We start from the raw sequence: 22,773 nt of genomic DNA on the forward strand, positions 1-22,773 counted from the left end.
AGAGAGGAGAGAGAGACAAGAGAGAAGAGAGAGAGGAGCGAGAGAAGAGAGAGAGGAGAGAGAGAAGAGAGAGAGGGGAGAGAGACAAGAGTGAGGAGAGAGAGAAGAGAGAGGAGAGAGAGACAAGGGAGAGGAGAGAGAGAAGATAGAGGAGAGAGAGGACAGAGAGACAAGAGAGAGGAGGGAGAGACAGAGAGGAAAGAGAGAGGAGAGAGAAGAGGAGAGCGGAGAGAGAGGAGAGAGAGAAGATAGAGGAGAGAGAGGACAGAGAGACAAGAGAGAGAAGATAGAGGAGAGAGAGGACAGAGAGACAAGAGAGAGGAGAGAGAGGCAGAGAGGAAAGAGAGAGGAGAGAGAGTGGAAAGAGAAGAGGAGAGAGAGGAGAGAGAAGAGGAGAGAGAGAAGAGAGAGGAGAGAGAGACAAGAGAGAGGAGAGAGAGGAGAGAGAGAAGAGAGAGAGGAGAGAGAGAAGAGAGAGAGAGGAGAGAGAGACAAGAGAGAGGAGAGAGAGGAGATAGAGGAGAGAGGAAAGAGAGAGAAGAGAGAGAGAGGAGAGAGACAAGAGAAAGAGAGGAAATAGAGGAGAGAGAGAAGAGAGAGAGAGGAGAGAGAGACAAGAGAGAGGAGATAGAGGAGAGAGAGAAGAGAGACAGAGGAGAGAGAGACAAGAGAGAGGAGATAGAGGAGAGAGAGAAGAGGAGAGCGGAGAGAGAGGAGAGAGAGAGGAGATAGAGAAGAGAGAGGAGAGAGAGAGACAAGAGAGAGGAGAGAGTGACAAGAGAGAGGAGAGAGAGGAGAGAGAGATATGAGAGAGGAGAGAGAGGAGAGAGAGACATGAGAGAGGAGAGAGAGAAGAGAGAGGAGAGAGAGAAGAGAGAGGAGAGAGAGAGGAGAGAGAGACAAGAGAGAGGAGAGAGAGAAGAGAGAGGAGAGAGAAGAGAGAGAGAGACAAGAGAGAGGAGAGAGAGAAGAGAGAGGAGAGAGAGAGAAGAGGAGATGGAAGAGAGAGGAGAGAGAAAAAAGGAGAGAGGAGAGAGAAAAGAGGAGAGAGAGAGAAGAGAGAGTCGAGAGAGGGGAGAGAGAGACAAGAGAGAGGAGATCGAAGAGAGAGGAGAGAAAGGAGAGGAGAGAAAGAAGAGGGAGAGGAGAGAGAGGGGAGAAAGAAGAGGGAGAGGAGAGAGAGGGGAGAAAGAAGAGGGAGAGGAGAGAGGGGAGAGAGAGAAGAGAGAGGAGAGAAAGAAGGGAGAGAAGAGAGAGGAGAGAAAGAAGAGGGAGAGGAGAGAGGGGAGAGAGAGAAGAGAGAAGAGAGGAGAGAAAGAAGAGAGAGAGAAGAGAGAGGAGAGAAAGAAGAGGGAGAAGAGAGAGAGGAGAGAGAGAGAAGAGAGTGGAGATAGAGAGGAGAGAGAGAACAGAGGGAATAGAAGGGAAAGGAGTGAGGGAGAGGTGGAAGAGAAGAAAAAGCTAAATCATCCAGACTCAGTGTAAGCCCAGAGATGAACACGAGGCAGAACCGCACCAGTAACGTACAGACTAAACAGGAGATCCATATGTAAGGAGCTCACAGTTCTGGGGTCACCGTCAACACACCAGAGTTGTATATTTTCCCTGTAACAGCGCCTCCTGGAGTGTTTTATTTCTCTTACACCACGGCAAGCTGCCAGAGATGAAATTTATTTTGTTTAATAAAGAACATGTATTACTTGTTATGCGTTTATGGTTATAAGAAAAGAGAACCTGGTGAAGGAAAGTCTGTTTATAGCTGCTATAGCATACTTCTATATATAACATACTACAACATACGTTAACAGCATTAAATGTAACTATAAATGGATAAAAAAAATGTAAAAATAATGTGCCATTCTTTAATGAATAGCAATTGCATTTGTGTTGCGTAATAGGGACACGAATAAAAACTTCACGATGTGTTGTTACAGGAAAATAATCAGCTTTAGGGACGTAACCGTGACAACGCTTTATCACACCGACCCGTTGTTGATTAGTTTCCTGAAATCCGTGTTGTATCTTCACGTACACACTCTCCCTCGTCCGCATCCACTCGAGTCGACGCGTGTGAACCTGTTTCTGATGCATCCGTCTCTCTCCGTTCACTCCGGCTCAGCGCCAGCGACATCTGTGTTTTGAGGAATGTTTCCGCAGTGATCTTCATGACTGCAGAGCCCACGCACGGTGTTGCCTTGGCGCTGAAATCCAGCAGCGAGAGAGTGCACGGACGGGCGAGGGTGTGTTTTTATTTCACACGCCTCTGCAAACACCCACGCTCTCCCTCTGATGCTGCCAGGTGTATTTTCCGAACTAAAGTGTGGCCCCTTCAAACTCGGTGTGTAGAGATATGAGGGGAAGGAGACAGCGTGTGTCTGAGTGTGTGTGTGTGTGTGAGGGGGAAATCAGGTGAATCCTGCAGTACGAGTCCGTTTGAATCTGAGTCGAATCGGTTTGGATCCTCGTTGCACTTCACTAAATGATATTTGAGCGGTGTGTATGGCGGAAATCTCTCAGTCATTGGTTAGACATACAGCAAAATAGGAAAACCTTTACCAAGTGCATGTAGGGATCGCAAAAGATCACAGAGAAAACGATTCTATAATTATATAAATAACCGGCTTGATACATGTTGTGTGTCTCGTCTAAAGTCCTCCAGATCTCCAGAACAAATGGCATTTCGGTGTGTAACTCGTGGCTCGGTTCAGCAGCACGTCTATAGAAAAAACGCCGCAACACGACACCAACGGCGTTTCTGAATCGCTTCTTGTAGGCGAATCGATTCAGAGTCGAATCGCTTCCTCACTAGAGTTCGCTCAGAAGCCGAACAAGCCCACCTCGCTCATGCGCTCTTGACCCCAGAACTAGGCTTCCAGTCAAGCACACTAAACACTGAACATACTCTATTTGAAAGCAGCCTTACTCAACCGTTTTAAAGCGGCAGTATGCAACTTTGTGGATTTAGAATCTGTACACTCAGGACTATTCGAGTATTCAAACCGTCTTTTGAGGGCGTGATTATCTGCTACCAAAATCGTTGTCTACTGTTAGTACAAAAGCTGTAATTACGACTTGTAAAAAGCGCTCACGTCCTTGTAGATCTCTTTATTACGACGTGAAAACTTGCATGGCAAGCCATTGGTGCCATTTATGTGTGTATGTGTGAGTAAAGCGCTTTCTAGAACCGCTAAGGTTAAAAAAGTGCTATATAAGCGCAGACCATTTATCATCTTATGCCGTCCTGTTACCGGTGACCCGTCATGGCTGCACTCTTCTAATCAGAAATTTCTGACGCTGCCGGAACTTTCTCATGTTTGTCTTTGGCCACGATGGCACTCAATCAGCTGCTGGTTGGCACGTCGGTATTACTCCAATCGTTTCCAGAGATTTTGCTTAAGACGGTGATGTGCGCATTTTAATCTGCGACACTAAAATCAGACTTAAAGGAGAACCAAACCTAGCTTAACTCTCTGTTCAATCCCGTAGGCTGTGTTCTGCAGATCCAGCAGCAGCGCTGCTATTTCGAGTCAAATCCAGCCCGATCCGTAACGCTCGCGCTCTACAGGGAGCCGGTCTCCTGAACGCTCCCCATTCAGGATTCAAGCTTTCCTTCTGGACTGGTCCCCCCCCCCCCACCCCCCAGCAGAGCCTTATTAAAAATGATTTGGTATGGGTTTAATGGTCCTTCGAGGGTCTGTGGATGACGGCTTCTCTTTCGCACCTGCTCTGTAGGGAGGAACACCGGCTGCGAGTCATTCATGTGACGATTGATCTGTTTCTGTTTGGACTGAGGGGTTGTTTTTTATTTATTTATTTTTTTTTCCCCTGCTTTAGCAAAACAAAATGTGCTGAATGAATCCATGAGACTGTAGAGTCACACACACACACACACACACACACATCACTCATTTTGTCAGCGCTCGTGCGAACACTTTTATTGAATCGACAATATTTCCTCCCACACACACCATATGTAATCGAGGTCATTTTTTTGATAGGTAAAAGCACTCGTATATGTCCTAAATTAACATTCCCCGTGATAAATGTCATAAAAAGTGATCGCTTCGGGTTTGTCAGTGTGTTTATATACACGCACTGTGCTTGTGCCAGCGCTTGTTTAGCTGTCAAACGTTTCAATCTCATTTTCAGATTTTCTACATTTCACATCACTTCAGGTTCAAGGGCATGATTTATTTATTTATTTTTGCTTAGCATTTTAGTACAGAAACACCGACAGCCTGACAAAAAACCGAGCCGAGTTTTCAATTAGCCTAGCGAACTGCAGAGCCAGAAAGCTGTCATGTGTAAAAATCCATTTTGTCTGATAAAAGCTGCACTCTCTTGAAGGCTCATGCTGAAAAGGTCTGACGGAGGGATTTTGTACATGAACAGATGTTTGACTCTTTTTTCTAAAGAAGACAGAAAGTGCTGAACAACAAAATATGCTAGTTTGTAGCAGGTTTCGTGCTAGGGTATTAGCGTAAAATAAATACAAATTGAATAAATATTGTAGTTAAATAATAATTTTTAAAAAATGCTGCCAGTTTATCTAAGCACGGCTGCCATTTGAACACACCACGCTGCCATTCTAGCCATTTCACTATTCAAACTAACCAGGACTTCCTTTTTAATGCCTTATGCTGCCGTTCTAGTTGACCAGTGCTGCCACTTTAAGTAACCCTGCTGCCATTTTTAATCAAGCAAGACTGCAATATTAAATAGCCACGCTGCCATTTTAATTACTCATGCTGCCATCCTAATGAACCGAGCGTGACATTTGAATTGCGCATGCTGCCATCCTAACTGCCAAAACTGCCGCCGTAATTACCCGTGCTTCCAGTTGAATTAATCCTAACTAAACAAGACTGACATTTTAATCAGCCATGTTGCCAGTCTAGCATACCATGCTGCCATTCCAGCCGTTTCGCTATTCTAACAAACCAGGGCTTCCATTTTAATGCATTACACCGACCGGTGCTGCCACTTTAAGTAACCGTGCTGCCATTTTAATTAAGCGAGACTGCCATATTAAATAGCCATTCATCCATGTTGCCATTTTCGCCTACGTACCATACTGCCATTGTAGCCATTTTGCTATTCTAACTAACCAGGGGTTCTGTTTTAAATGCATTACGCTGACCAGTGCTGCCACTTTAAGTAACCGAGCTGCCATTCGAACCAATCAAGACTGACATATTAAATGGACACGCTGCCATTTTAATTAAGCATGCTGCCATCCTTACTAGTAAAACTGCCATTGTTACCCATGCTTCCAGTTGAATTAACCATGCTTCCATCCTAACTAAAAAAGACTGACATTTTAATCAGCCATGTCGCCATTTTAATGAATGATGCCGCCATCTTAACTTAACTCTACCTAACCTAGGCCTCTCTAACTAACTAACCAGGACTTTTAGCATACGATGTTGCAATTTTAGCCTATACTAACTAGCCAGGGCTTCCATTTGAATGCATTATGCTAACCAATGCAAATGGCGCTTTAATTAACCATCCTAACTAACCAAGCTGCCATATTAACTGCTGCCGAAGAGGTTTTACTAACCACCAACTGTGGTTGGCTGAGCTGCAGTTACAGGAAGAAATATATGAACCATTTCGGGCATGCTAGATTTTTAATCATATATTTTATTTAGAAGCAAAAGCAATAGGAGGCTTTTTTCCCCCTTCTGGATGATGAATGGGGTGGTGGGGGGGGGGGGGGTAGTAGGACGCCTGCTATATCAGCAGCTTACCGAACCCGAGTCATTTGTCCACCAAATAAAAACCTGATATCCTGGAAATACTATCTGCTGTCCAGACGCCCAGGCTGGTGATATGTCAACCCCAATGTCTGTGTCAAAGAGAGCAACAGCCAAGTGGACATAAGTAAAGCTTACTTGTCTAATAAAACTGACTCAGTAGCTTGGAACACACTCTCTGAGTACCAGTTCATCATGGTGTCGTTACTGTAGCTGCTTTTATCAGCACGCCCCTGAGCAGGAGTCTGAAAGCAGCTCAGTAGGAGAGATGTCCAGTTTGCATTATCGGCCTTGTTCATTTAAACACCAGGGTGATAAAGATGGTCCTCATGTGAGCAGGTGAAATGAGACTAATCCCTGCCGACTCATCGTGTCATCTCTGCGCTTCCTTTGTCACCCCCATTATCATTCAATATCACTTAAATGTTGTAAATATCCCACACACACTCACCCCCTTGCTCTTTTCCTTCCTTCTCTAGCTTCACTATGGGCTGCGTTCAGAATCTGCAACTTAAGTCAGAAAATTGTGTCAATATTTACATGGGGAAATTTCCGCGTATTTAGACTCACACGCGTAAGTCGATATTAATAAGATATTACGAATATATACTCTGTCTCCGAGGTTGCCAGATTTAGTCTTGATATGAAGCAACCTTTAAACACAAGCACTTGCCTTTAAGCTGGGGAAAAAACGAGGGATATAAAATCTGTGTTTGGATGTAATTCCTGTCATATTTAGTTTTTATGTAGCCATGTGGGTTTTGTTATGATTTGAGCCTTGTCTCTGTCCCCGTCTTGTCATTGGTTCATCTCACTATTGTGTCGTTATTGTGTGCACCTGTTTTGTATTTGTTCCTGATTAGTTGCTTTATTAATACCCTCCTGTGTCTTCATCTCTTCACAAAGTATCGCCGTAGTGTAGTTCACATGCCGTTGTAAGCATTTGTTTCCTGCGTTTCCTTGTTACTTCCTGGTTGCCTGTCGTTCGCATCTCTGATCATGGATTACTCTGGTTTGTATTGTCTGCCCGTGTCTTGACTCCTGCATTGGACGTTGATACTGCCGTTTTGGGAAGCGGTAGCTCTAGGATGGTCATGAGTTCAAATCCCAGCACCACCAAGGTGCCATTACTGGGCCCTCGAGCAAGGCCCTTAACCCTCAAGTGCTCAGTTGTATAAAGAAAATGAGATCATTGTAAGTCACTCTGGATAAGGGCGTCTGCCAAAAGCCATAAATGTAAAATGTTTTGGATTTCCCTACCCTAACTTTGAGTTTTCGCAAGTCGTAAAGTTAAGCACAAACACTGTAAACATCTTATCGGAGTCTGGTACTGTGCAGTATATTAACAATGCATTGCTGCATGGATCGACCTAGTTGCAATGATCATAGCACAGTAATCACTGCATTTCATTTAATCGGACAAAATGCCTTCCACCCTCATTATTTGGCATTATTTGTAAAATAGCACTTGATCCAGCACGGTGTATCATTTCTTTTTATAACGGTTACTTGTGCGCACAGCTTAACGAAGCCACGAGACACTAAACCGAGGTCACGACATCATAATCGATCAATTCTGAATGCCATTTCAAAGACCCAAAGACCCAAAGACTAAGGGTGTTTTCACACATGGGCCAATTATTTAAGTCAATTTTGGGTTCGTTTGGGGGCGGGGCTTCAGAGCCGTTGATTTGCAAAATGGTACACGCTACTGTAGGTAACAGCGTTGACGCTTCACTAGCCGTACTGAACTCGGCGCTCAAACGGCCTCGAATCCAGAAAAAAATCCAAGAGTGTCAATGACCTTCAAAAGCGGCAAGGGATCAGTTCTCTGGATGAGGGATTGAACAAGTGAGAAGGAAAAACATGGGAATCAAAGAGCAAGAGTGACTGATTGAGAAGGTTTTACGACAGAATTTCCCCACATACGCCACATGAGTACACGTATGGATGCCCTGAATAAATAAAAATTAAAATAAAACACAGCGATTAACACTGTAATCCAGTTTAAAGAGAGATCAGGTGTTTCTACGCTCACGCACCTGGAGCCGAGCCCATGGGAAACCTTCTCGACATGAAACCCCATCCACATTACTCACCCAGATCCGTACACTCCGCTACACCGAAATAATACACACACACTCCACACACTGACCGCAAAATCACTACACAAATAGATGTGTTGCTTTTAATAACTTTATTACAGGACATGATGAATGTAGCTGCTGATGAACGTGCAAAGCGCTAATGATTACTCTTGTTATTCATAGTGTGTCTGACTCATGTTTGCTGTACGTTTGCTTTAAATCGAAACTGATCTACGAAATGGCAGAGGGGGAAAAAAAAAAGCGGAATTACTTTTGGAAAGAAAAACGCGTTCAAATTTCACATTGTCTTTAAAGTAAATTTAATAAAATGACAAAATAAACCTTAATAAACATAAAATAAACCTAATCTGCCAGCCGGTGTTAGATGGGTGTAGTGTGTCCAGAACGCTTCTTCTGCTTGAGCACCCCGGCACAACAAGGTGACTTGATTTGTCTCCAAAAACTCTGGAAATGTGAACACCGTCCTACCGAAAGATTTTCCTCCAGATGACGATGATGGTGGAGAGCGCTGTCTAGCACCTCACTTCCAAATCCCAATTACGTGTTAAATTGGGTCGAGATTTGGTGAATATGAAGGCCAGAGCATCCTCTTCGAACCATTCAGTGAGCCTGTGGATGGGGGTGGAGGGGGGTGGGGTTTGGTGCAGTCATCCTGGAAGAGACCACGCCCGTCGTGCTAGACCTGTTTCTTTACATTGTCATCTGTCTGTAGCTGTACCGTACAGGACAGACAGGCATAAACACGCGTGTTGGGGTTTCCTAAAAAATCGTCTCCTAAGTCCATAATGCAGTAAAATAGGATAATCCTTGATCAGTAATTGTGGAAAGAGGCACGGAAGGACAACAGCAACAACAAAACAGGAAACAAAGGCATTGCAAATAGTGATACTTCACAAAGCTTTACAGACACAATGGGGAACAAATCGACAACTTACTCAAGAAATAATACAAAACAGGCGCACACCATGAGGTAACGAGCAAACGACAGGAGTGAAGAACACAAACAAAGACGTGAAGGAGGAATCTGTGGCGCTAGCGTCGCTAAACAATGACAAATTCCCCCCTGCTGATTGTATACAAAGGTGAAATTGCTTTAGTGGCTGAAAAATAAGCGAGCGAGTGGTTGGAGATATGTAGATTCCTGGAGTGCTGTAGCAAAGCCATATCTCTGTAAAAGACTTTAACGAGGAGTTCATGTATAAAGAAACCCATATCTCTGTCACTTCAGAGCCAAATCTATACAGGCTGTACTGTGGCAGGTTTATTAGTGTCTTTTACCGGCCGTGTCATCAGCTGAGGGTTTACAATCAATGCGGGAATGATTGACAGACAACACCGTTATGGGAAAAAAGAGAGGATTGGGAGGAAGCAACTGCTGCTATAACGTGAGTGCGAGCAGAAACGTAATTAAACGTAAAAATAATAATAATAAAGTACAAGGTGCCGTCATTCTTTAATAAATAAATAAATAAATAAATAAATAGTCATCGTCGGCAAAGTGCTGCGGTGTACGAGGAATGAAGCGCTTCAGGGTGTGCTGTTATTGGAAAAGAATCGACTTCACGGTGGTAACACTGACTCGGTTTCATCACATCACCACGGCACTGGCGGTTCTCCTGTCACGGCGTGCCCCCCGAGGTGAAAACCTTCAAGCGTTTAGGATTTCTCACATGCAGGCCTTTTCATCTGAGATGAAATCCCTCTTTGTTAAACATTAAGCTAGGCAAAGAACCTGACACGCGGCACCGAAGTCACTCAGGCGTGTGCGCTTATTTACTTTTATTCAGTTTACGCGACGTGATAAATGTCGGACTCTGTAGAAACCGTGCAAACAGTGAAAGACCTGAGCTAGGCATCAGAAGGCTGTGAGTTCAAATCCCCACAGATTGGCGCTTTTGAGTCGTTGAGTCAGCTCTGTAACTCTCCGCCAATCAGCTGCTGCGATTTCCTTCTGTCTCATTGTGTATAAAAATGCCGTCTGAATGATGGACCGTAAATGTCCCGGGGGGGGGTTTGGGGGGGGCGGGGTGAAGGCTTCAGTGAAAAGCTTTGGAGGAAACGTTTGTGTTTCTGTTTGGCAGAGCAGATGTGAAATGTCTCAGCCAGAGCAGATAATATTACTGTGCAAAATCCTCTCTGGAGTCATTAGCCAGCTGTCTTACACACACACACACACACACACACACACACACATGGCAGTACTTTAATGTTCTAGGATTGCACTGTACTCCCATTGTCACCACTGATCCGGCTGCTTTTTTCTTTTCAGTTTAAGTTGGCTTTTTCTGGCCCTGAAATTAACCCTGCCTCCACGCTCAGCTCCCACCCTCATTTCCTTAAAAGGCAACTCAAGAAGGACGGGTGGTTCCGCCAGAGGAACGGGGTGGAGTCAGTTAGGGAGAGAAGAGGAAGTCTTGTTCTCAGCAGAGGGCTCTAAAACTTACATACTGCCCCTTTAATGCTTCTGTTATATGATACAATGCAGTAAAACAGTGCTTTAGCCTTTCTAAATCTGGCACGAGAGCGAAATAAATCAACAACTCTTCATACAAGTGTGGCAGTACCTGAACGGAATTCACCGAGTAACCTCTGCACCCCAATCTGTCTCACTCTCATCATCATTCCACACACACACACACACACACACACACTTACACAGCGCTTCTTCATTTTACAGCGCTGTGTCATTCTGTTCCTTACTCGTCCTTATCTCCTCCTGATTCCATCTTTTCTTTTCTTCCTGCACTGCTTTATTTCTTTCTCATGAAAGGATGGATTTTTTTTCCACAAATCCTGCCGAATGAAAACGACAAGTCTGATAAACCTGCCGAAACCTTAAAACCCCGGTCACTAAAAAAAACAACAAAAAAAACAACCCCCAAAAACGTGTGTCATTGATATGGTGGAGTTTTCTCTAAGAGGACTTTTTTTTCTTCAACATCATTTGATGAAAACAATGAACGTAAACATAACTTCACTTCATCACACCACCTCACCGTAGATTATTTTCCCACAACGGCGCGACGCCGAGTGTTTTATTCCGTACTTACTGGGTAAAATCCAGTTCAAATGCACACCGACGTCCAGCTTTGAGAAATCCGCAGACTCTCGGGGACGCTCTCGCTCGCTTTTTTTTTCTTCTCTGTGACTTAAATAGAAAAGAACTGATTGATGCTGGTTATAGCCGAAATAATACACCTTTATTGCATCTTTCCACCCCCCGCCGCCCCCCCCCTCTCTCTCAGTCAGCAGTTTCTAATAATCTGCTTGCTATAGAACCTGCTCCAGTTTAACTACTACTGCTCACTCCATCTTAATATCACCCAAAAGTGTTCACTGTACAGTAAAATGAAATGATCAGTAACTGTCGTGGGTTAAGGAAGGACTGGGTTTCTCAGCGGGGAGAGGTTTTACTGATTCCACTTCAGAATTCAGGAGAAAGGACTAATAAGTATAAAGAAAGCTTACATAATACAAGCTGACATAAAAACACCAGAAAGGTTAAGATAAGGGTTCATTTCATGGATACTGTTAGCGACACCACGGTGCTGTTGAATTCTCGATTCGGATTGGTCAGAAGGTGTTGATTAAAGTGCACCTATGATGGTTTTTCCGATATTCCCGTTCGTGTAGCGTGTGATATTCGTATCTGTTTGCGAAATAAAAAAGTCTGCAGAGTTTCAAAAATCAAAGCGCACGACAAACGGAGTTATCGACTCCCAAAAGAAGGAATCGATTCTGAACAGCTGAATCGAGTCGTTAATGATTCCAGACTTTACTTCCTGTACTGACCTACGTAGGTTTGTAACAAAAAAACCCCGCCTCTCGTCTTCATCGCCTGCTCGCTGACAGCGGAAGACCGTTCACGACAGACTGGGACGTCTGACCAATCGGAGCAGAGTATACTCTCTGAAAGGAGGAGTTTAGAACGAATCATTTATAACGGATCAGTGAACGAGTCGTTTGTGACACTGGGGGGAAAAAAGGTAACGCTGCAGTTTAAATGATGAGCACGTTAAAGTGTTTTTTGATCTCAAATGCACGTAAATCTATCGTATGAGAGCTTTAAAACAAAATTAGGTTTCAAATCCATAATAGGTGCGCTTTAATTCTCTGTGACAGAAGGTGTCATACATAATAATTTGCATAGTGACTTACGCCGTATGGTGTTTGTAATTGTTGAATAGTTTCTGTGAGGGGATGTTTATTTATTTAACATGTCACAGAAGGAGTCTCCAGTACCAGCGCTTTGTAAAGGTCAGAAGTAACGCTATAACTTTCCAGACGACTTCCGGACAGACGAGTTTCTCTGTAGCCGGACAACATGATGTTACGTAGTGCGTTTTATTCCTATAACCGCTGTTCCTATCTAACGATCAAATTGTTTGACGTGTCATAAAAGGTCTGCTATGTTACGGATATTTCGAAAAGAGCCTGCGCGTGCTAGCGTCGTTACATCGCTATCATACTCTCGACCAATCAGGACGACCGCTGCTCTGCAGGACTGCAGCTGAACACTGCTGTGGACGTTTTGTTCGGTGGTACTGAATCGGATGGTGTGTGCGTAATAGGTTCAAATCGACAGTATATTTTTAAATGTCTATATACGTACAGCTTTATTTTATTGGCTAGTTCCGTGTGGTTTAGGATTTGTCCACATGACTAGAAATCTCATTGGATGTTGACAGTAAATACAGGATTGTCAACAGTAGGTTTGTCGGAATGTAACAGTAGGTTATAAATATTAGATATCTTGGAAGTCAAGGTTTTGCTTCAGTACATGAGCCTGATGCTGATTAATCTGAGCCTTACTGATAATATTCTCTCTCTCTCTCTCTCTCTCTCTCTCTCTCTCTCTCTCTCTGTTGTGTAGGAACCTTGGGAAGTCTGGATTGCGAGTATCCTGTCTGGGTCTTGGTGAGAATCTTATCTTTTTTTAATCAATCAAAGCTCTTTGAAAACGCCTCGAGCATTTCTGTGTGAATCAGCAGCTTTGTAATTGCAGCAGTTGATGTCGTAGCCCGGTGTCGAGACCAGGAGCTGATTTCTCATTCAGTCTAGAATAGGTGTTTTTTAGCTTCCAGAGTACAAACAATGTAAATCTGCCTGCAAAGATACAAGAGCGGTCTTTAACACTGCCAGAGAGGGAAAAAAAACACATCCTACAGCTTTCTGTAGACACGAACTGAAAAACCTTCACACTGGGTTCTGTTATCTACTCTTACACAAAATGGCTGCTGTGGTCAAATTCTTTTATATGTATTGATTTACTGTGGATTATTTCACTGGACTCAAATTAAAGTGTTATATAAATAAAGATGAAATTATTATTATTATTATTATTATTATTATTATTATTATTATTATCATCATCATCATCATCATCATCATTATTATTATAAACATTATTATTATTATTATTGCTATTATTATCATCATCATCATCATCATCATCATTATTATTATAAACATTATTATTATTATTATTGCTATTATTATCATCATCATCATCATCATCATTATTATTATAAACATTATTATTATTATTATTATCATCATCATCATCATCATCATCATTATTATAAACATTATTATTATTATTGCTATTATTATCATCATCATCATCATCATCATCATTATTATTATAAACATTATTATTATTATTGCTATTATTATCATTATCATCATTATTATTATAAACATTATTATTATTATCATCATCATCATCATCATTATTATTATTATTATAAACATTATTATTATTATTATTATAAACATTATTATTATAAACATTATTATTATTATTATAAACATTATTATTATTATTATTATTATTATTATTATTATTGTTATTATTATAAACATTATTGTTATTATTATTATTGTTGTTGTTATTATTATTATTATTATTATTATTATGCCATAAAACTGATCGTGCAGACCGAACCGTAAAGCCTAGAGACTTGAACCTGTACTGGTGCACAGCAAGGTACAGCTTTGTGCTGTCTTATTTTCTGAAAGTGTGTTTTGCTGATTTTATTTATGTCGGCCATAGTGCTCGGAGCAGAATTTCTGAACTCGCCTGTCACGCAAAACCCTGACCTGTGCAGTCTGTGTGATTTCTGCTGTACGATCTGTTCCTGAGAGGCTGCTGGGATTTCTACAGATCAGCCTGCATTTGTTTTGTCTTTGTCCAAAGGTTTGGGAATTGGGAAACACACACAGGCGGACACATCTGGTCTTCTAGAGAGAATTAATGCGAAAAGTTAAGCTGAGCGAGAGTCGAGTCGGTTGCACCATTTACTTCACAATCAAACAGCAAACTCTGCATTGCTATTTCTGCGAGTAAAACCACTGAGGGCGTAGTCTGCACTGAGATGCAGGAGGGAAGTGCAGAAACTCGGCCTGCTTTATTGGGGCAAGTCCAAGAATCATAATATGGGTTAAAGCACAGACAAAGTTAGACAAGGATCATCTATATTCAAAGTCAAAACGCAAGCAAGAGGCAAAAGCCAGAACAAATGGGGAAAGAAGAAGGAAAAAAAAACTCAGAAAGACTCAGTCCAAAAATGTATGGTAGATACTGCACGTAGAAACAGCAGTCTATACATAGACCACTAACACAGAACAGATGAACACAATCAGGCAGCAAACCACTTACAGGACAGGGGTAGAGCTGAGACTAGAACAGAAACCAAAACAAACACAAGCACATGCCGTTCGTCGCCATGGGAACTGCAACACAATGTGGGAAACCATGGCACTTCTCATATATTGACCATTTATTCTGTCTGTAAGATTTAATTGATATACGACCAGAAATTTGTGGACACCTGACAAACCATATAGTCATATAGTGTATTTTGTAGTCAAGGATTACTCTAAAACATCTGGCAAAAAAAAAAACACCTGTGGAAAATGAGTCACGACATCTCTTCACAAAGTTTCTAGGAGTATGATTGGACATACTGTCCCACGTTGATCAGATGGGAGCTAATCAGACAAAGCTAGATGAAAACATTTTAGATTTTTATCATTTTATCTAACTATGTTAAAACATTTGGTATATCACACCCAGTGTTCATTTGGTATACCACACCTAGTGTTTATTTGGTATACCACCGCTAGTGTTTATTTGGTATATCACACCCAGTGTTTATTTGGTATACCACCCCTAGTGTTCATTTGGTATACCACACCCAGTGTTCATTTGGTATACCACCCCTAGTGTTTATTTGGTATACCACCCCTAGTGTTTATTTGGTATACCACCCCTAGTGTTTATTTGGTATACCACACCTAGTGTTTATTTGGTATACCACACCCAGTGTTTATTTGGTATACCGCACCCAGGGTTCATTTGGTATACCAACCCTTGTGTTTATTTGGTATACCACACCTAGTGTTTATTTGGTATACCACCCCTAGTGTTTATTTGGTATACCGCACCCAGTGTTCATTTGGTATACCACCCCTAGTGTTTATTTGGTATACCACACCTAGTGTTTATTTGATATACCACCCCTAGTGTTTATTTGGTATACCGCACCCAGTGTTCATTTGGTATACCACACCTAGTGTTTATTTGGTATATCGCACCCAGTGTTTATTTGGTATACCACCCCTAGTGTTTATTTGGTATACCACACCCAGTGTTTATTTGGTATACCACCCCTAGTGTTTATTTGGTATACCACCCCTAGTGTTTATTTGGTATATCGCACCCAGTGTTTATTTGGTATACCACCCCTAGTGTTTATTTGGTATACCACACCCAGTGTTTATTTGGTATACCACCCCTAGTGTTTATTTGGTATACCACACCCAGTGTTTATTTGGTATACCACCCCTAGTGTTTATTTGGTATACCACCCCTAGTGTTTATTTGGTATACCACCCCTAGTGTTTATTTGGTATACCACACCCAGTGTCTATCGATAGCACACATGGAATGTCTGCAGCACTACGTCCTTTGGCTCACTTTCTAACTTGTGGCTCAGTTTAGCAGCTCACATCTTCAAAAAATCCGAAACACACAGCATGTATGATTCAGAACCTGCAGTGAGACAAATCACTTTCTCACTAGAGTTCTCTTGGAGGCAGAGCTCAGATGCTCTCGAACCCGAGTGTGATTGCTGTGTTTTTACCTCCCTAAAGAGCACACCAAACTGACGAAACATCTCCCCACTGAGATCTTTTTCCTCACTGCTCTGTGGTGTGGTTTATACTCCACCTGATGGACGGAGAGAGTCAAGTGATGGGGTTTTGGCCGAATTGACACCTCAGCTACAGTAACAACTCCCTGCTCATCTCTGTTTCGTGTCCAATTGATACGGATGACAAACGGTGAGAGATGGAAAGAATAAGCCAATCTAGCCTCCGTTGCCTTTCTCACTTTCATCTTCTCTATTACCCTGTCATCTCCCCCGTATCGTTCACCATCTCTCTGTCTCGTATTCTCACCATCTCTCTCTCTCTCTCTCTCTCTCTCTCTCTCTCTCTCGCATTGTAAGTAATGCTTTTAAGTCTCTCTCAAAAGCTTCATCTCTAAGAGAAAAAACACTTACATATGACATTATAATTCGACTCGACTCTGACAGCATTTCATAGTTCCATAAATTCACAAGTTTGTTTAATACTCAAATGTTTGTGCACCCCTCCTCATAAAAAGTCTTTTTGGAGCAGACCAAATATACAAAGACTCATACAAAGACCAAGTTGACTGTTAATAAGACATTAAATGCTAAAGGATAAAACACTCCGTGTCATATTGTTGTAGGAAAATAATCACCTATAGGATAGTGTGATGAAGCGGAGTTACCGTTGCCACATCTGAAGTGTTTTATTCTGCTTACACCACAGCAAATTGCATTACATGATTACGTTTTATCACACTTTATTCAGTGAAGAATAACAGGTCATGCTTTTCACACAATTAATGTTGTGGACCATCCAAAAAAAAATGAAAGGATCAGCTATATCAACTACGTCTATAGCGACTATACGCAGTTGTCCCTTCGGAAGACTCTCTTTTGTCTCTCTATTGAAGTTAATAACCGGCCGGTGGTGTCTCAGCGGTTAAAGGCTCTGTGTTACTGATCAGAAGATCAGGAGTTCAAGCCTCAGGACTGCGAAGCTGCCAATGTTGGGCCCTCGAGCAAGGCCCTTAACCCTCAACTGTATAAATGAGATAAATGTAAGTCGCTCTGGATAAGGGCGTCTGCCAAACGCCGTAAATGTAATGTAATGTAATAAGAACGCAGCTCGATACATTACCCAGTGACTCCAAAGTGTAAACTCCTCTATCCTAAAGATGTCAGATTGTTACATGGAGCATCTGCAGTTTAAGTCCCCGCGTATGTTCTTATTATAGAACGCAAAAGCATGCAGTATTACAGTGTACAGTAACCTGCTTTTATAGAAAATATATCCATAAAAACAATTCATCTGCGGTATGAGTGACAATAACCATCGCAGTTTGATCTTTTCTTTCTAATCAGTCACGCTTTCATGGCAGGCGTATAAAGTTTACCTCAAATAATCCTTTTTCTGATTAAGTTTCTCACGATCTGCGAGAATAGCCTTAACAGCAAGTTAAATCGACCGGATTGTTTTTGAGTCTTTTATTTAAAAAAAAAAAAAAAAAAAAAGTTTTTTCAAAAAAAAAAAAATAAATAAATAAAAAAAAACCAGACTTTTTTTTTTAGTCTCAAAAGCATTTAAAAACAATTTTGTGTCTTTATTTATTTATTTATTTATTTATTTGGAAAAGAGGCCGTGCGGTTTTACTTTATGATGGTCTTACTGCTGGTTAAGTACACAGCTATTTTATCCATGCTAGCGATCTCCTTGAATTATCACTGCAACGGCGCGTCCTCCCTAAAGTGAACGGTGATGGCTACGGTGCTTAGCGTTCGGTTGCTAACATGCACTGTGTATTGCTGCATGCTGCATGAGGATCGATGCGTCCTGGCCCGGGCTCATTCGGTGTAATTGTACGGGGATGAACGCAGAAGTACGCAAAAGCAGGAAGGAGAACAGATCGATGCGCTTCGTCGGAACGGTCAGCAGTTTCATCCGCATTCATCTGTGAACCGAGTGGAGAAGGAAAAGAGGAAAGGTGTGTGTGTGTGTGTGTGTGTGTGTGTGAGTGTGGAGGCGGTGGGGCGGAGAGGAGGATGCCGAATTCTACATTCTGATTGGTCAAAAGCTGTTTTCTATAATATCTGCAAAATCATTTGTTTAGAGTAATGATTTAGATCTCTCGTACTGCAGACGCTCCACGTAAACGGGTTTCGAAGACGCGTTATCGTTGATACGGTAATGTTTTCTGTAAGGAGTCTCCAGTGTCAGGGCTTTTGGTTTTACAGCTGTACCCTTTCTTTGTGACTTGACACGCAGCGTTTTTGTGAGAGAGAGAGAGAGAGAGAGATAAAGGAAGGCTGGTGAGCCTTTTTCGAACGAACTTGTTTCACGGGACGTTCCGCGGCGTTGATCGTAACTATGAACGGATAATAAGTACGACGGCTCGTTCTTTAACGTATAAAAAATCGCTCGTGTGGCGAGAGAGGAATAAAACACGTCAGGACGTGCCGTTACAGGAAAATAATCAGCTCCGTCGCGGTGACTCAGCTTCATCACACCATGCTTCAGCTTCATCACACATGCTTTCCTGGGAAATTGTGGATCGCGATACCGATCCACGTCGTTTAAACGAAGCCGAGAAGGACGTGTATGCTGACTCGAGCGGTTCTCGAGTGTTGTAGCGTGACGCTGGAGCTCAGTGCCACTGCTTCATGCCACCTCACAGCAGCGGTGAGTGTGGCACAGAGAGGATTATGGTAATAAACGCTTTGAGTGCGCGCTGAGCGACTCATCCTGACCCGGTAGAGCAGTAGTGTGTTCCTGATCCAGTCCTCCTGAGTCAGGGTGAACTTCAGCGCTCTGGCAACCGATTTAAAGCCGTCGAGTCGTTTCTTCGGCTTTGCTCCCATTTGATCCGGCATCCGTCACAGGACTCACAGGAGAGCTGAGGTAAATGCTGAGTGTCTCCGCTGTCATCTTCTGTCTGTTCTGAAAGCAGCCGACGTATCGTTCAGCCGAGATGACGTGACGATCGGTGTGTGTGTGTGTGTGTGTGTGTTTTGCAAGCGCTGACCCTCATGGCCCCTTTAATTGTGTGGCTCTCAGAGGAACTATTCATGGGAAATGAAACGGGATAGACAGTTTCTTGGGGAGAAATGCATAAGTAGCGGAGGAAAGATTGGGATTTAATGCCACACACACACACACACACACACACACACACACACACACACTTTGTCCACACTGAGTAATCAGTTTACACCAGTTTCCCGTGTAGAGAATGAAAAAAAAAAAAAGCTCATCGATTTGAATTAACGCTCGAACAAATGACTAATTGACGGGTTGGGTCGTTTTCTTCGTAATGCTCGCCGCGGTCCAGGCGTGCGTTTCTACTGCGAATGTTTCCGCGTTAAAAATCACATCAGTGCCACCAAAAATTTCTCTGCGAATGCAATGACGTATCTGAGAAGCGCAATAATTATAAATGTGTTGCTCTGTACATCTAGAAGGACAGGAATGTTATTATATAATATTTTCATTCTCTGGCATCCTGTGTGAGAGGATACAGTATATTAGATACACAGTGTATTACGTATATTAAAGGGGCAGTATGTAGTTTTAGCGTGTTTCAGCTCCCGCCTTTGAGGTGAACAGTAAATGGTCCGCACTTATATAGCGCTTTTTTAACCTTAGCAGTTCTACAACGCGCTTTACACTGGCTCTCATTCACACACACACACACCAATGGTAGCAGAGCTGCCATACAAGGCGCTAGCTTGCCATCGGGAGCAACTTGGGGTTCAGGACGCTTCAGTACGTGGAGTCACGTGCGCCGGGAATCGAACCGCCAACCCTACGATCAGTGCACACCCCGCTCTACCACCTGATCCACAGCCGCCCAAGGAGAACTCTATTGCTTTGCTTTGCTTTGCTTCAAAACGGCATCCAGTAAGGAAAAGTTCTGAGCACCTTGGGCTGGGGTGGAGATTCATTTCTGGGCCAGAAAAAAAAAAAAAAAAAAAAAAGTAAACAGAAGTGTGAAATTGAGAAATGAGTCACTTACGCTGCATGCTAATACTACACTGCGGAGAAAAAAAGGATACTCTGTGCACTCGATCATAGTAAAAACGATGACTTTCCCAGCATGCACCTCTCCTCTCCTGACTGCTCCGTACGCCTATAAATCCATTAGTCGGTTAATTAAGGAACAGGAAGCATACATCATTTCCTAAAATGCCTGAAGATGGATTTCATTTACATGGTTCTTATGCGTTCTAGGAAACACTCTTAAGTTCTTCGAGGGTTCCTTATGGGTTTGTCCAACGATAGTTAAAGGTTGTAAGTAAGTTCTACGTAGAACCTTTACGGGTTCCCCCAGAGGCACAACGTTCTTGTGAATGAATGACTGCTGCGAAACGAACGAGTAACGACGTATTAATGATTGCTTTTCTTTCTTCTTTAGGCACCTGGGTGACTTTCGGAGGTCAGATTTCCGACGAGGTAATGTTTTACGTTGTTAACGTTCCTCTTATATCCCGCCACAGCGATCTGACAACAAGTACGGGTCGAATAATTAAAGAACGTCCTACTTTGCCTTTTATCCGTCGATAGTTATCGTCGCGGAACGTCGAGCTAGTTCCTGTTCTCACTCCCGCGATGGCAGCTATAAACGACCGTACCCCTCTCTCATCTTTCTCTCGACGTTAATAAGATGACACAAACGCAGCGTCTTACCTTACCGACTAACTCAAACTCCTCCGTCGCGAACATTTCGGGAAAACTGGCCGCTACCGCTTTACCTCCGACTCTATCGGAGCACTGACACCGGAGACTCCTTACATCAGTGTTAAATATATATCTATGTGGAGCTGCGACTGTACAAGCCCCGGCGAGTACAAGCTGAGGTATTGTTACGAGTACATTTCGGATGCGCTTCTCTTCAAACCGTCTTCGCAGCCATCGGGATCCGCTCTGGAAGGACGCGTAAATCAGACTTTATTGTCCGGAAAATACGGCGGCGCTGGAATAAAGCAGCAGGTCTACGGCGTGCTCTCCGTCTGCTCACTTCAAGACATTATAGAACAGCAGCTGGTGCTATTAAAGCAGCTGAGGATGAAGAAACTTTCCTGAAAGTACAAACACGATGCCTCACGGTGTAGGTTACTCATCTCTGTGTCCAGATACCTCCAGAGCTTTACATCAGACACTGTCTGTATCCATCTCTGCCTTTATTTCCGAGAGGGCAAAGGTCAAGAACCTCAGGGTACATCTGAGGCAAGGTCTCTCACCATAGTCGTCCAGATCATCTGATCATCTCCCACCCTCCTCTCTCTCTCTCTCTCACACACACACACACACACACACACACACACACACATACATGAATGACTCAGTGGTCCCTTTAGGTGAGATGGATGTCAGGAATGTTTGTACACAAAGTGACAAACACAACGTTCATGAAGGTATTGGACATGCGCCTTTTGAACCAGTGCTGATGGCACGATATGGATGTAGAGATCGATGCAGATCTAGGGGCGTGTCTAGGGGGCGTGCCACTCTGTGTGATCACCCGACACGACTGACAGTCTGGACTGTGAAGAAATCAGCCCCAGCATCGCTCCTCACTTCCTCACAGCATCCCGTGTGCTTTTCTCGCGAACGTTCGCGGTGCTGTCGCGTTCGGTTCCACTAGAATCCCCAATAATCCACTTTAAGACAGCGGTTAATGTGATGTGATGAGGACGGAAAGACTAAAACCTTACGGTAACGTCCGTTTATCTTTGAAAGACAGCAGGGTTTAGCTCTGCTAGCAGGCGGCCATCTTTAAATGCCGGGTTATTGTTCTGGACGGAAATCTCCAATAGGGTTAATGCGCTTCATGGCACCGGGCTCAGCCAAGACATCTCGTTAACTTAATGAGCGTAAGTCTTCCTCTTTTCATACGTCCGTGCTCATCCCCTTCGCCTTCCTCTCGTTTGCTTTTTCCGCTTCTCCGCGTGAGGATCGCGGCGTGACTCGGATCGTGGCTCAGCTGGAAATACGGAATGTTTTCAGTTTCCAGGCAGAGCCTCGGAGAAAGCAAATCACATTAGATTAGCTGGTTTAGAAAAGGCCCCAAGGAGGTAATCTTGCACATGCAAACACACACACACACACACACACACACACAGACACACACACAGACACACACACACACACAGACACACACAGTGCTTTGGAGAAAAATATACAAGGCTCACTGCACAGTGATTATTCCGTGTCACTGAAAGAGCAAAGTGCTGTTATGACCTTACTGCTTCTGCTGAGCACACCAACACACAACTCAACACATTTCAACAACACACTTAAAACACACACCTCAACACACCTCAACACACCTCAACACACCTCAACACAACTCAACACAACTCAACACACAACTCAACACATTTCAACAACACACTTAAAACACACACCTCAACATACTTCAATACATCTCAACACACTTCAACACACCTCAACACAACTCAACACACCTCAACACAACTCAACACAACTCAACACACCTCAACATACTTCAATACATCTCAACACACCTCAACACAACTCAACACACCTCAACACAACTCAACACACCTCAACACAACTCAACACAACTCAACACACCTCAACACACCTCAACACAACTCAACACAACTCAACACACCTCAACAACACACTTAAAACACACACCTCAACACACCTCAACACAACTCAACACACAACTCAACACATTTCAACAACACACTTAAAACACACACCTCAACATACTTCAACACAACTCAACACACCTCAACACACCT

General features: G+C 43.0%; 1 protein-coding gene across 2 annotated transcripts in view; it reads left to right on the forward strand.

The window, feature by feature from the left end:
- The window catches only part of kcnab1a (potassium voltage-gated channel subfamily A regulatory beta subunit 1a), a 100,388-nt gene that overhangs the window by 49,046 nt on the left and 28,569 nt on the right, over positions 1–22,773 (forward strand). For both annotated transcript variants that reach the window (XM_047153431.2, XM_053678184.1), the window contains exons 2-3: positions 12,741–12,784; positions 20,415–20,452. In XM_047153431.2, the coding sequence (XP_047009387.2) occupies positions 12,741–12,784; positions 20,415–20,452 (82 nt within the window). The remainder of the gene's footprint in view (positions 1–12,740; positions 12,785–20,414; positions 20,453–22,773) is intronic.

Source organism: Ictalurus punctatus, chromosome 4 (assembly GCF_001660625.3).
Source record: "Ictalurus punctatus breed USDA103 chromosome 4, Coco_2.0, whole genome shotgun sequence".
NCBI lineage: Eukaryota > Metazoa > Chordata > Actinopteri > Siluriformes > Ictaluridae > Ictalurus > Ictalurus punctatus.